The following is a 16,424-nucleotide window of genomic DNA, read 5'->3' on the forward strand; positions in this document are numbered from 1 at the left end:
GGCAGGAAGATTATAAGTTCAAACCTAGTTTGGGCCCTTGCCTCAAAATATGACTTGGGGATGTAGGTTGGTAGGAAGTCCTTGGGTTCAACCCCCAGTACTGCGCAGGAACCTAACCTGTTCCTCACAGGTAAGTAGATTTATGTGGATGCTCCTCTAGGAGCTGAGGCCCAGCAGGTATGACCTGCAGAACCTAATTCATGCATTTAGATTGCCAAGTATGTCTCTTCCCCTTGTCCAATCCTAGCTGACTTAACAGCAGGCTCATCTATGTTACTACTCCCTAGCTTCCCAAGGCCTCACAGCAACTCCAGCGATGCTTCCGTCATTGAGAGCTCTCAGAGTTCCTAGAAGTGACTGTGCCCAAGCCTGAGTATTCCATTTTTACTACATGAACAAAGTTTCAGCACCTTTCTTTCTTTCAACCTGCCTATATGTTAGAAAAGATCAAATGTCAAGGGGCTAGGGCCGGGGATTTAGCTCAGTGGCACTGTGCCTGCCTCACAAGGGCAAGGTCCAGAGTTCAATCCCCAGTATGCACCCCCTCAAAGTTAAGGGGCTAAGAATCTTTGAAGGGTTATTTTATACTCTGTACTGAGCACAGTGTCTGGCAGTCCACACTCACAATGGAATGAATATATTAGAACATCAGCATGGGTCAAGCTACATTCCCAGTCCTTTTTATTTTTGAAACAAGGACTTACTAAGTTGCCTGTGCTGGGCTCAAACTTGCAATCTTCCTTAATTAGTGTAAGCAGGAAGGAGGGAGGGAATGAGGGAGGGCGGGCAAGGAGGACAGATTACCTGTGGTCTTTGATAAATCACCCTGGCATAGAAACTGCACCGGACACCCAGATGGTCAGTCTGGAAAGACATTGAGAATGATTGATAACCTGAAAGCGCATCGTCACTGCAGAAGTACTTGAAGAACTTTTTAGAAACAAAGATGTTACCTGGAGAATTTCTCTTAAGGAGTGGAGAACTGGAGGCTGATAAAGCTTAGACATGGGGTCTTCTTCAATGATATCAATATGTTCCAGACTAGGATGAGCTGAGAAGATGTAACAGAAGGCAGGAGGAGGCAGGTGAGTTCTCACCTGTTTAAAATGAAAGCAAAGGTAGAACATGATAATGTTGTCAAAAGTCTCAGATATACTATCAAAATCTATTCTTCATATGTACATGTTTGTAGAAACATGCTTCTTTTGGAAGGTCACGCAGGACAAAGGTCATGTTGTTTACTTCTGAGACCAAGCATAAGAAATTCTGTGTTTCTGAATTTATTGCCAATTTAAGATTTCAAGCTAGGCATAATGGTACATGCCTTATTATTCCAGTTACGCAAGAGGCTGAGGCAGGAGGATTCTAAATTCAAGCCCAGCCTGGGCAACTTAATGAACCCTATCTCAAAATAAAAATAAAAAAACAAATAAAATTAAAAGGAGCTGTGATGTAGCTCAGTGGTAGAGCACTTGCCCATCATGTATGAGGCCCTAGTTTCAACCCCCAGCCTAAAAAAAAAGACTTCATTTTAGAAATTCATTCTTCAGAGTATACTGAAAATATATAGAAATTACTACTTAATTAAGTAGGGCATTACATAGGCATTTTTTGAGGGGGATGGTCCTGGGGATTGATGGTCCCAGGTTCTTGTGCATGCTAGATAAGTACTCTACCACTGAACTACATCCCAAACCCCTATAAATGGGCATTTTTGATAACTACTGTTCTGTGTGGCATAGGACAGGGTTGTACGTATACTCACTAAAACTTCAGCTACACAAAGAAGGCAGCCTCTTACTTTCAGCTTTTGGAGCTAAGGCCATAGCTCCCAATCTGCCACTGGTCAGCCTGCTTAACAAGGCCCAAGACAGGGAGAAGAGAACATCTTTTAATCTGTTTTGCTGCTTGTGAGCCACTACAGTAAACAATTTGATTTGGCAGGAAAATGAAAATTCCTGGCTATTCTGGTGGTAACTGAGTACTGATTTATTAGATTGGAAAGCGGGTGGGGACACTGTGACTGGTTTGGTATGAGACTAAGGTTCTGACTGTTTCAAAGGCCTTTGCAATGGTAGTTGAAAAATTCATCATAAAGCCAGGCATGATGGCACACATCTGTAATCTCTGCATGTCTGGAGGCTGAGGCAGGATTGCAAGTTCAAAGCTTAACTGGACAATTTAGTGAGACCTTGTCTCTGAATAAAATTAGAACCCAAATCAAAAAAGAGGGCTGGAGGTGTAGATCAGTGCAAAATCCTGGGTTCAATCCTTACTACTACCAAAACAACAACAACAACCAAAATAAAAGCCCCATAAAATCACTCAAGGAGTACGGTGTGTATTGCTCTTAATGAGACCAGGAGAACCCAAAACAGTTCTGGCTCATACTCACAAGTTATTACAGACAAAGGAACTAGCAGCAGGGGGCTCCTTGTTGCCTCTGTGGGGATATGGACTGTATGGGTTTCCATGAGGGCACCAGCTTGAGGCAGCCCTTGGCCAGGCAGCTTTCCAGTGTTGGTCTTACCTCTTTGCAGAGCTGGCTATAGGCAGAGCCTTTAAGAGGCATCACTGGGGGCCACAAAGTGTCAAGCAAACTGAAAAGCCCTGGTGTCCTGGAACAAGAAAAGACACTGTCAAATGTATTCACCATTTTATATCACCTATTAAGTGCCCAGTCAATAAGCTGGTTGAATGCTTAATAGACCCAAGGCTAAGAATCTATAATTAAAGATGATTGATAACTAAAAAGGGGAAAGACAGAAGGCACCCAGACATGTGCAAACCCAACTGTACAAGAAAACAAAATACGGTACATCTACACAATGAAATATTATCTAACTACCCAAATTGTCATGTAGAAAATGTACTTAGGGACACAAAAACATGTTTTCGACACTGGGCTAAGGGAAAAGTAGGCAACAGATTAAAATGCCTTTGTGTGTGTGTGTGTGTGTGTGTGTGTGTGTGTGTGTGTGCGCGCGCACGCACCTATATATAATAAGCCAAAGGAAAAGAAGACTGGGAGATATAAAACTATTTTTAGAGGTTATCTGAGGAGGACTTGGAGGTGATTATATTTACTATTACATTATGTATTTACTGTATTTTTTTCCAAAACAGACAAGCAGATGTTCTTCAACTTATGTACAATAGGGTTATATCCTGATAAACCCACTGTAAATTGAAAATATTGTATGTTTAAAATGCTAACCTACCAAACAGTGAATGACATAGCTTAGTAACACAGTATACTGTAAAGTATCAGTTATTTCCTCCTGTTATCACATGGCTGACTGGGAGCCATAGTCATTTGTTTTTTTGTTTATTTCTTTGAGATAGGGTCTCACTAAATTATCTAGTCTGATCTTGAACTCTCAACACAACTGCCTTAGCCTCCCCAGTGCTGGGATTGTAGGTGTATGCCACTGTCCTGGGTTGATCTGTAGTCTTTGAAAAGATCATAATTTGAAGTATAGTTTCTACTGAATACACATGGCTCGTGCACCATCAACATATCAAAAAATGTTGTTAAACTATTCCTATCCCTGAGTGGGATAAGAAACATATTTATTTATATAATAAGGAAAATTACCTAATAGAATATAGCTGAACCACAAAAGCAAAAACACTGTATGATTTTATTTACCTGGTTTTCACCTTAGAGGATCTGACTGTGTTTCTAAGACAAAGAAAGCTCTGATCTTTACTCAAGCCCCTTGTAAATAGGAAGGGAAAACTGTTGGTTTCTACCTTTATATACTGTGAGATTTTAAGAAAGCCACTTAATTCCTAGCCTCCATGTCTTCCCTTCTGTAATATGGAAAGTGATCAGTACCCAGCTATTTGTGTTACTGCAGGAAGTAAAATGAGCATATATGGCACCCTACAAGGATTTCAATGCTCAGACTAGGTTCCTGATGCATTAGCAATGTAATATTGCTGTGGTTATTAATATTGTTATTGTTAAAGCCATAAACTTCTATTGTTTTTGCTAAAACATTTGTTAAGCCAAGATTTTAATACCAGAGTTACTTTATTAAAAAACAGACTATAACTTAGAGTGACAAAAAATGAGTATAAAAAGATCTTCTGTGTACATGATACAAAAATTAACAAGAGGCTGGAAGTGTAATAGTAGACCAGTTGCCTTGCGTGTGCGAGGCATGGGATTTGATCCATGACTGCTACCACCAACATTACCACCACAACAAAAACAAAAAACTCCAAACAACAAAAACCACTCCCCTTTCTAGATAGTGACAGAGTATTCAACAGTTGCCCAAAACTTTTGAAGCTGACCTAAACGTGTTCTGAAGAGTCCAATCAATAAAAATGGGATTCTGCAGTCAGTTAGGTCTGCTGTATGGTATGTGGCTTGGCTAGATAGGCTCTTGTCTATTGCTGGTAGGAATGTAATATGCTAGAGGATACGGAAATTCTGAATAAAGGTACTTATTATACTTTATTCATTTATTTATTTTTTCAGTACTGGGGATCAAACTCAGGACCCTGCACTTGGGAGGCAGGTAGGGCACCACTGAGCTAAATCCCCTGCCCCATACAGGTACTTATAACACTTTGTTAAACCAAACTTTTTTCAGGTTGAAAATGTGAAACCCTTTTTGGAGTAATCACTGTCTCCTGAAAAATAGCATTCTCCTGGAATTCTCTTTGAGAAATACTGTTCTATATATACAGCCTTAGTAAAGTTCTGTTTGAATTCAGTGGTATTTGAATTTTGATTTAAAGGATGCTACTGGCTAAAGTTGGATATTTTATATTTTATATTTTAATTTAGATTCTTAGTTAATGATAGCTATGTGTTAATAAAACACGTAGTATCATAGAGCAGGATGAGGTGGTGCATGCCTATAATCTTATTACTTGGGAGGGCGAGGTATGAGGATCACCGCAAGTTCGAGGCCTGCCTGGGCTACATAGTGAGACACTGTTTCAAAAAAAAAGTGAACTTTCAACATCAAGTATATGTTCTCACTATAATTAATTCGTAATTGTTCATTTTTGCATATGATTCATTTTGTTACAGAAGATACATATTCTCTTTAAAATATCTGTCCCTTTAAAATATATTTAAACAGCAGAGCCAGGGATTTAGCTCAGTGGCAGAGCACCTGCCTGGCAAGTGCAAGGACCTGAGTTTGATCCCAGGTACCCCAAAATATAACTACATATAAATAGTTATATATATGTATATTTTAAACAGCAAAGCAACTCTCTGGCAGAAGAATGGCTATCTTAAACTTGTTTTTTAAAGTTAATAATAAAAGTATTCATTAAAAATCTTTTAAAATAAATATTTAATTGAAATAGAGAAAAATGATACACAGATGAAGTCATTAAGCTCGTGATATGATAAAAAAATGTTGAGGCTGAGAGTATAACTCAGTGGCAGAGCACATGCTTAGCATGGATGAGGTCCTGGGCTCAATCCCTTGCACCACAGGACAAAAGATCATTAACACTGTTATGCCAGGATGAATTACTTGGAATATACTTTAAAATTTACTAACTGCATGTGATGAATCTGTAACAAAATTTCAGTCACTAAAGTATGACAAAACAGCTTAAAGATAACTTCATAGAAATTCCCTGTATTAGAAAGTGAGCAGGAGAAGGGCTGGGGATTTAGTTCAGTGGTTCTGCTGCCTGCCTTGCAAGCACAAGTCCCAAGTTTGATTCCGGTACCAAAAACAAAACAAAACAAACAAAACAAAACAAAAAAAGAAAGTGAGCAGGAGAAGCTGCCCAGGCTACCCTCCCCCTTCTCCTCATTTGTGGTTTCTTTAGCAGTCACAGCTCTCTGCCAGTAGGTTCTCAGGGCAGACTACCTTCCAGATGACAAAGGTAGAGTAGGTCAATTAGCTGGTCATCTCTAAAGGGAAGGCCACATTTCACACCATAACCTGTTGCAGGTTCCCCTGATCCTCAGGCTGTCATCTAAAAATCAGTTTCACTGGGAAAGCAGGAAGGTGGAGGAGCCAGAAGCAGGTGTAGGGCATGTGGAGAAGGGAGGATGGCAGAGGCATGGTAGGGATCCGAGTTGGCCTGGGGAGTACCCCTGTGCCCCTGCGCAGGGCTTGGGCAGACGGATTGAACGCAAGGTCTGAATAACACATGGCTGCTTCAGGCAGCAGGAGGCACAGGGCACTGCAGGAACCGGTTTACCATGCAAGCCTTTCTAAACTCATACCCAGTTAACTGCAATGTTTCTAGAGCCACTAATTCTATTTATAGAAACCAAGTACTTTATAAATGGAAAGCTATAAAGATATATACACATAGTAAAACTATATTTATCAAATTGTATACTTAAAATGAATAAAATGGTAAATTTTATGCCATGTATATTGTACTGCAATAAAATTATATTTACCAGGAAAAATAAATATCAAGTGATTTGACTGACAATCTAGAGATTGCTGACAATTCATTACAAAAGCAAGGTGCGGTAGAAATAAATACCCCAAGTTTTCCACTGCACCATAAGAATATAATAAGTATAAATCCAATTTTTAAACTTGAGATAACTCATATACCAAATCAGTTTCCCTGTTTAAAGTACAATATACTAGTCTTCAATGTATTCAGAGTTGTGCAACCATCACTACTAATTTCAAAATGTTTTATTACCACAGTCAAACCCTGTACCAAGTAGTCACTTGAACTCCTTCTAGCCCCTAGCAACAATACTACTTTCTGTCTTTATGAATTTGCCTACTGTGCACATTTCTTATTAACAGAATTATACATTTTTTCATGACTGGCTTTCCCTTCTGTTTTGAGGTATATCCATGTTGCAGCATGTATCAGTACTTCATTCCTTTTAATGGCTAAATAATATTCCATGGCACATATCGATTCATCAGGTGACAGACCTTTGAATTATTTCCACATTTTAGCTTTTATAAAAACTGCTGCTGTGAACGCACTGTGTATAGTTTTTGTGAGACTATAGTTTTCCTTTGTTCTAGATAAATACCCAGTAGGGTAATTGCTGGTCAGAGTGAGTTTATGTCTAATTCTTTTAAGAAACTCATCAAACTATTTTCTGAGTTAACTGCACCATTTTCCAACCCTACCAGCAATGTATGTGTGATCTAGTTTCTCTGCAACCTTACCAGTATTTGGTGTAGTCATAATTTTTACTTTAATTGTCCTAATAGAAGTGTAGGGATATTTCAGGTGGTTTTTTTCTTTTTCCTAAGGGCTGATGACAGTGAGCTCTCCTTACTTATCTGCCACTGTATATACACCAGCACATATATTTCTTTGGGAAAGGTCTCTTCATGTCTTTTACCCACTTCTTAATTGGACTCCTCGTTTCTGTGCTTATTTCTTTGCTTCTTGTTGAGTTATTTACCTACTCTAGACATAAAATTTGCAAATATTTTCTCCCTGTCTGTAACTTACTTTTCATTCTCTCGCTTTCCTTTTCCCTTCCCCCTTCTTCCTCTCCTCCCTTCGGTCTTGTTTGCTTGTTTGTTTGTTTTTATAGGGTCTTGCCATGTAGGCAAAGCTATTCTTGAACTTGTTATGTAGCCCAGGCTGGCCTCAAACTCACGACCCTTCTGACTCAGTCTCCTGAGTTCTGAGATTACAGGTTGTATCATGTCTAGCTTTTTTTTTTTTTTCTTGTTGGTTTTTTTGGTACCAGGAATTGAACTCAGGGACTTGCGCTTGCCAGGCAGATGCTACACCACTGAGCTATATTCCTGGTCTAGGCTTACTTTTTTATTCTTTGAACAGGATTTTTTTCAGAGTACACATTTAATTTTTTTTGGAGATAGGGTCTATTTGAACTTGCTATACAGGCCAGTCTGGCCTCAAACTTGTAGTAATCCTCCCACCTCAGTCTCCCAACAGCTGAAATGAAGGTGTGCACCACCACACCCAGCCATGTTTTTAATTCTGATGAAGTCCAATTTGCCTATTTGTCCTTCTACAAATTGCACATTTGGTGCCTACTCTAAAGACCCTTCATTTAGTCCTTGGTCCCAAAGCTTTTCTCCTAAAGGTTTTATAGCTTTACATTTTATATTTAAGTGCCAGATACATTTTGAATTAATTTTAAGGTGTGAAATTTAGGTTGAGGTTCACTCTTTTGTCAGGGTTGACGAATTTGTTGAAGAGACTATTCGTCCTCCATTGAACTGCTTTTTTGCACCTTGGTTAAAAATTACTTGGATCTACTTTCATCAATCTGTTTGCAGGTTCTCTATACTGTTCATGGGTCTACAGTTCTCACTCTGCCAAGGACACAGTCTTCATTACATAACTCTACAGTGCCCTATAAAATCAGGTATACTCATTTCTCCTCCACTTTTTTCTGTACTGGGGATTGAACCTGGGGGCTCACACATGCTATGCATGTTTTTAATCTATTGTTACTTTGCATTTCCATATAAATTTAATAAATCCTGTCTGTATCTATACTTTTTTTTTCTAGGATTCAAGTAGCCATTGAATCAGGTGTATATCCTATTTTGGGAGGTAGGATATGTGTGACATAGGGTCTTGCTATGGAGCCCATGCTGGACTTGAACTTGGTTGTAGCAAGTTGGTCTCAAACTTAAAATCCTCCTGCCTCAGAATTCCAGAGTCTATGATTATAGGTGTGTGCAACTGCGTTGGGTAGAAACTGACATCTTTATGCAATGTTGTGTCTTCCAACCCATGACAATCACATTCATCATTACTTAAGATTTTGTCTGATTCCTATAATTAGGTAGTTTGTATCATACAAGTTATGCATTTTGGTAGATTTATACTTAAATATTTCAGTTTTTGGGCAAGGTAAATAATATTGTATATTGAATTTTTTGTAATGAATATAAGTGATTTCAAACTAAATTTAAATCTTGTATTCTGCATGTTTGCTAAAGTTACTTATTAGTTGTAGGAGGGTTTTTATTTTATTTTATTTTTTTATTTAAGATTCTTTGGGGCAGGTATGGTGGTAAAGCCTACAGGTACTTAGGAGCTGAGGCAGGAGGATTATAGGTTCTGGGCAACTCAGGGAGATCCTATCTCAAAATAAAATAAGAAAAGGGCTGAGAATGTAGCTCAGTGGTAGAGTGTTTGCCTAGCATATGTGAGGTTCTGAGTTCAATCTCCATACAGAAAAAGATTTTGCAAGGCTTTCTACATAGATCATAATGTCATCTCTAAGTAGGGGCAGTTTTATTTCTTCCTTTCTGATCTATATGCCTTTTCGTGCCTTACTGAGTGTGTCAGCCCATTTACTTTAAAAAAAATTCTGTCAACAACACTGAGATTCCACCTTACCCCACAAAGAATGGCTGCTATAAAGAAATCAACGAATAACAAATGTTAGCGGGGTTGTGGGGAGAAAGGAATCCTTCTCCATTGTTGGTGGGAGTGCAGACTGGTGCAACCACTATGGAAATCAATATGGAGATACCTCAAAGAGCTGGGAGTAGAGTGGTTCCATTTGACCCAGCCATCCCTCTTCTGGGTATCTTTCCAAAAGAATTAAAAGAATCATACCAGAGTGATATATGCATACCCATGTTTATAGTGGCACAGTTTGTAATAGCTAAAACTTGGGAAACAGCCCATTTGCCCATCAGTTGGAGATTGGATAAAGAAGATGTGGTTTTTCTATAGAATGGAATACTACTCAGCCATAAAGAATGAGAAATTAGATTCATTCATAGGAAAATGGATACATATTGAGGATATACTCCTAAGTGAAATAAATAAGTCACACATGTGTAAATACTGAATCGTTTCTCTGGTATGAATAAACTGTAATAGTACATAAAATCCTAAAGACATAACTGACATTGTGAAATGGGAAGAAAAGGGCTAAAGGTGTAGGGAAAGTGGGAAGGGTAGGGGAAAGGTAATAAGGGAAAAATATGAGAAAAGGAAAAAATGGAAATAAAGTGTTTGTAAATGGGGAGGGGAGGAGGGAGTGAAGGGAGGGCAGGGACAAGGGGAAAAAATGAGAATCAAGACCACCTGTCATGTAAAGGTACAAGATCCCAATAATGAATGTAACTGTACTTTATATCTAAAATGTACCAACAAACTCAATAAAAGAAAAAAATTTTTTTTAATTCTGCTAGAACCCAACACTTTTTGTTTTGACTATTAAGCCAGATCTGGTAAAAGAAACAAACTCTAAGGGACATACAGGCCAGTGAACATAATGGAGAGCATGTGGAGGATACAACAGAAGTGAGGATGACGACAGGACACTGAAAATGTGGGATCAAAACAAGGATGACATTTAAAGGTCAAATTCACATTGTAATCTTCCCTCAAATTCATCTAAAATGATTTCCTCTCTTTCCCCCACTTCCCTCTTCCCTTCCTCCCTCTCTCCTAATGATGAACTATACTCAAGAGCTGGGCCAGGACTGAGAGAAAATACAAACCAATATAGATCTCTACAGAAAACCAAAAAAGCAAGCCTGCCTCTTGTCATTTTGTGTGCCTTTGCTTTTACCAAATGGATTGGCTGTTTTAGTGAGTAAAAGAAGACTGTAAAATACTACTGAGAGATTCAGACTTTAATAATTTTTTAATTATTTTGAGTCGGGGTCTTGTGGTATAGCTCAGGCTTGTCTTGAACTCACAATGTTGCCCCAGGTTGGCCTCAACTCACAATCCTCCAGTCTCAGCTTTCTGAGGGCTGGAACCATGATGCTCAGCTCCCATATATAATTCTGTGGAAAAAAATATTAAAAAACAATTTCTCCAGCTGATTTACAGCTGCCCTAACTTATCTAGCTCTTTCATAGCTAGACTCATTAAATCTTAGCCTGTTAGAAGAAAAATTACTTAGAGATGAACTTTCCTAGTGGGAAAAGTAGATAAACCTGAAAATCACCTTTCCAAGGAGAAAGTGGACACAGCCAATGACCAAAGTTTGGATGCAAAATTCTTCCATAGTACTTGTATCTAGGGTGAGGTACTCAATGCTCCCATGACTGGCAGTACTTCAGGGTTTGGATTAGAGATCCCTTTAAGACTATTTATCTCTCCCACAGCATCTAACACAAGGCTACCACTATACATGAACAGTTACTGACATGTAAGAGTCCCCTTCTAAAAACACATTTTCACCTGAAACAGTCCTTGGAGAGATCCCCTCCCTGAAGAGAAATACTCTAAAGATGGGAGGGGGCCAAGGATTTAGCTCAGTGGTATCATACCTGCCTCGCAAGCACAAGGTCCTGAGTTTGATTTTTCTAAGTCAGGCACAGTGGCTTATACACCTATAATCCCAGCAGACAGGAGGCTGAGGCAGGAGGATCACTGCCAGTTCGAGACCAGTCTGAACTACATAGTGAGACCCTATCTCAAAAATTTTTTCCTTATTTTTCATAAAATGTCACCATGTAACGGATTTATTCTTAAACAAACTAACAAATAGAGCACTTAAAAAGTTTTAATAACAATATTTAATTCCAAAATATCAATCAATATAATCCATATTAGTAAAAAAAACACTGCTTGGCCCAGTCATGGTGGTACATACCTGTAATCCCATCACTCTGGGAGGCTGAGGCAGGAGGATCACAAGCTTGAGCCCAGCCTAGGCAATTTAGTGAGACCTTATCTCAAAATTTAAAAAACTTTTAAAAAGGGCTGAGGATAGCTCAGTGCAAAGGCCCTGAACAAACAAACAAAACAAAAACCAATAAATAATGAGAACAATAAAACCTCTTTGGGCCCTCAAAATTGTTAAATAAGTATAATGGGATCCTGAGAAGAAAATGTGGAAGTGTTCTTTAGACAATCGTATTGTTCAAGAATGGCTTTTCTCTGTCCCCTGCTCTCCTGCTCATTGAGGCCACAGCCTACATATCTTTCCTCACACAGCAGCAGCTCCACCTGCCCTGTTGCACCCCCACCCTCATCAGGAGACAAAACTTCAGGCACTTCTTATAGACTGTATTGTAATATATAATCTCAATGTGGCCTAAGAAATAATTTCCTTCCAAATGGTGCTCCCAAAATAGGAATTTTATTTTCAGTTGCAAGGGTAACTTTGTAAAATTAGGTCAATGCATGTGAGTTATTCGTAAATAATGCAATACTTCCTACAAGTCCGCTCTTTCCTGTGTCTCAAGACACACTCAACAAGAAAAAGGCACTTTGAGGAACAGGCCATGCTGCTGTATTGAGAAAGCCCTGTGAAGACTCTGAGGAAGAGTCCTACGGCCAGGGAGGGAGTTCCTGAGCACCCACCCAGGAAGCACACTCGAATGCAGCTCTAGGCACTGCCTAGGATCCCACTTCAAATGTCACAACAGTGTCAGAGAGAGTAGCAGAGGCCAAGCAATCTTGAGGAAACTAATCCTGCAGAAAGCACTGGTGGCTACTGTGTGAGGATGAGGTGAGAAGAGGCAGAGGCCTCCTCTGACATCAGTCTGAAGCAGCGATACCACATTTCACCCTCTTGTCCTAAAACCTGTTGCCATCTAAAACCTTGGTTGCTTTGTGTGCTTGCTGCTTGGTTGTTTTGTATCCTCCCAAGGATGTGTGCCTCCCAAGTGCACATGCTGGGTGACTGTCTCGAAGAGCCTGACACCCAGGAAGTGCATCCTGCTGGCAAGCAGGAGGGAAGCCACCGGGCTGGCAGTTGTACTGGCAGGGTGGTATCCTCTCCCATCAGCACCACACAGGGAAGACACGTGGTGATATTTTAGCAGTGCTGGCCCCTGTCACATGTCACAAGTATCCCTTGATTCTTCTGAGAACTTTGTATGAGCTCTGATTTCTTTTATAAGAAATTCATGGTTTCTAGTACATCTTTCAACTAATTCTACTTGTTCATTTAATGCATCTAGTACCTATGGTAGCAAGATATACAGTTTAGAGATAATTAAAAAGAAAGAAAAATGTCTTCTAGAAGGTGGCTTATCTCTTTTTATGTCATCCTATACCAACAAAAGACAACTTTAAGTGAATTAAACAAATTTTTTTCTTGATACTGAAATGCAACATAGACACAAAAAGATAGCCCAATTTCATAGGGGTGCCAGGCATGGTGGTGCATTCCTGCAGTGCCAGCACTAAGAAGGAGACAGAAGGATCATGAACTAAAGGTCAGCCTATATAGAAAGCCCTTGTCTAAAAAAAAAAAAATTGCTAGGGGCTATGGATACCTTCAGACCCCAGCAAAATTAGCAGTGATTGAATTGTATTCTTAGGTCAGTAAGACTACAAAATGGGGTGGTCAGTTTGGAAGAGAGTTTGGCTGTAATCTAGCAACTGCAACTTCCAAGTGTCTATACAAGGGAACTGTCAACTGATGTTTACACAAAACCTTGTATGCTCATAGTGGGACTACTCATGATAACCAAACTGTGTAACAACCCAAATGTCTACTGATGATGAATGGATAAATGCATCTGTAAAATGAAGTATTATTCAGCCACAAAAAGGAAAGAAATTCTAATATATATTATATCATAGATGAACCTTGAAAATATTGTGCTAACATGAAAGACACTAAACACAAAAAATCACACATGAGATGGTTCCATTTACATAAATGTGCAGAAAAGGCAAATCCAAAGAGACAGAAATTAGAGTAGTGGTTGCTAAGGAATGGGGGGAATAGACAGTGACTGGCTTATGGGAATGAGGTTTCTTTTGGACACAGTTAAGATGTTCTCTAACTAGACAATGGTGATGGTTGCCCAACCTTGTGAATATGATAAAAACCAATGTTTTGCATAATAGGTGGTAAATTTTATGATATTTAAATTATATCTTAATCTGTTATGTAAAAAATATCATTGTGCTGGTGCTGTAGCTCAGTGGTCGAGTGCTTGCCTAGCATGTGTAAGACCCTGGGTTTGAACCCCACCACTGCCAAAAGGCCACAAACAAACAAACAAAGTATCAAGACAGGTTTCCAGCAAAGAGACATCCAACCTTGAATTTAAACTCCTCCACTCTTAAATTTTTTTCTGTTCTGATGAATGCTTTTGCAGCACACATTATCTTACCTTTCCTTACAGCCCCTATTAAAACTAATATCAAAGCTTCTAGAAAACAAATGGTTGGGGCTTCTGCAACAATATAGTACTGCTGTTATCTTCAATGGAAAGCTGACAGAGGACCCATGGGTAGTGTGAAAGCTGACAGAAAGGAAGAAAGAAAGGCCTGGAGAGAGTGAGATGATCATGCATGCCCTTCATTTGAAATGGCTGCTCTTCCTTTTCCTAAGCCAAGGCAGATAAGCCATGGGACACCACTCCACAAATATGTCCCCATACCATACCCCAGTAAGGCACAGGGGCTGCTATTGCCACCAGCTCCACTAAGACAGCTACAGGAGTGAAGCTGTGGTGGTGGACAGGCCATCCCTGTGCCAGGCCTCTTCAGAGGACACAGGCTGCACATATGCAAGGCCTAGAGGTTTGTGGGTGCTAAGGAGAACAGTTTAGAATAAAATGTCATTCTACTTTATGTTTAGAAGAATATGTCATTCTACCTTGCATTTCCATGAGCATCTATACAGAGGTAGCCAGCTTCTAGAACAGGCTATCCTGACGGATGAATGAATTAAATATTTAAGACTTCTACTGTGATAGTGTAAGATATCGCAAATGGATGAATACACGCTATAAAGCAGAGCTTCAGTAATAATGGAGGGATGGTGGTGGTCACACCAACAATGCTTACTGAGAACATATCATCTGCTGGGCCTGACCTCAGTATATGGACCATCCCCAAGGCCAGAAGCCAGATCAAGCTTTTGACTCCACAGAATCCTATGAATACCTTATAGATGTGAGGAATTACTATACATTTCCCAAAGCTAGTTTACATAATTCTAGGAAGAATTTTTCAAGTTGAAGTTTGTTGGAGAAAATAGAAAAAAGGAAATTAAAATACATATGAAATTCATACTTTGCACTGTTCCTTTGAACAAGTGCTTATGTAAGATAAATTTGTAACTCTGGGATGCTTCACATTTTACAGGACATCTGCTAGTTATATAAAAATGTTCTTTCTAATATCTACTCTTAACTACGGATTTGGGATGTAAAATTATCAAGTAGTATAACTTTGTGAAAAGCAGGTTTTCCACGTTTCTTTTGTACCTCATCAGGAAAACTCTCTCACATGTGCACACACTCAACTGCCCAGGATATAAAGAATTCCCATTACATGTTGCCTCCTGAAACTACATATGATCCTTGGTCTTCTTTCATGTCCCAGGTGGTACTCATTATCTCAAAAGTGTCACATGATCCACTTGTTGGAAGCAAGGACGCCAATACTTCCACACCAATCTGTCAGTGTGTATCTCTCTCTCTGTCTCTGTCTCTGTCTCTCTCTCCCCTCTCTCTCTCTTTTGGTACTGGGGATTGAACTCGGGACCTTCTACTTCCAAGGCAGGCCACAGAACCACTGAGCTAAATCCCTGGCCCTCAGCCTATATTTCTTGATAGACATATGTTTTACCAAACATTATTATATATGTGTTCTGATACTTGAAAAAACTTGCCTTCTTACAATTCATTATCATGAATTCACATATGAAGTAGCTTCCTTCTATATTCTTTCAAAGATGAAAACTGTTAAGTCCTACTGAAATAATTTACGTGGTTATATAAAATAATAAAGAGGAAAACAACAAAACACCCTTTACCAAATAACTTTACCAACCTAAATGAATGAAAGAATGAATGAATGAAGTTACTGATGCTGAGGTCAAATCCTGGGCCTTGCCCATGTTAGGTATGTGCTGTATCACTGAACTAGATCCCCAGCCCCAACGTAATTAACCACCCTGCACTACTCTGTGCACAGCCTCAAGGAAATGGTCCAGAACCTTTCCTACCTGATCCCTGGGTGGGAAGCTACATGCATGTCCAGCCTGAAACTAGTGTTTCTGAGGAGGCCTCATCAGGGTTCTTATGCCTCCTATCTCCCACCTCCATGATGGAGAATAACAAAAGGGAAGGGGTAGTGATTTATCTCACAGTCAAGATTTGGCCTGGGCTCCTCCATCCCCACTACCTATAACCCAGTGGTAACCAGTTCAATTAAGCTAGACTATGTTTCAGGCTGCCATAATAGAGGAAAACTTACTTTAGAGCCACTCCAAAGCAGGTTTTAATCTTAGCTTCCCACTTTCTGGTTAGAGGGTAAAATATTTATTCTAAATGAGCTTTAAGATCTTCACCTCTGAGATGGAAAAAATAATAACTGCTCTGAGAGGTTATATATATTTTTTGGTACCAGGGATCGAACTCAGGACCTTGTGCTTGCAAGGCAGGTGTGGCACCACTTATCTAAACCCCCAGCCCAAGCTGGGGATTTAGCTCAGTGGTTCTGCTGCCTGTCTCGCAAGTGCAAGGACCAGAGTTTGATCCCTGGTACAAAAAAAAAAAAAAAAAAAA

The 16,424-nt window shown here is 39.5% G+C and overlaps 1 protein-coding gene across 1 annotated transcript in view; it reads right to left on the minus strand.

The window, feature by feature from the left end:
• The window catches only part of Spidr (scaffold protein involved in DNA repair), a 331,648-nt gene that overhangs the window by 25,454 nt on the left and 289,770 nt on the right, over positions 1-16,424 (minus strand). The window contains exons 9-11 of the mRNA XM_033760739.1: positions 2,531-2,618; positions 954-1,097; positions 805-864 (exon numbers count right to left, since the gene is read on the minus strand). Of these exons, the coding sequence (XP_033616630.1) occupies positions 805-864; positions 954-1,097; positions 2,531-2,618 (292 nt within the window). The remainder of the gene's footprint in view (positions 1-804; positions 865-953; positions 1,098-2,530; positions 2,619-16,424) is intronic.

The sequence above is a fragment of the Fukomys damarensis genome, unplaced genomic scaffold (genome assembly GCF_012274545.1).
Source record: "Fukomys damarensis isolate Sample0158 unplaced genomic scaffold, DMR_v1.0_HiC HiC_scaffold_5, whole genome shotgun sequence".
NCBI lineage: Eukaryota > Metazoa > Chordata > Mammalia > Rodentia > Bathyergidae > Fukomys > Fukomys damarensis.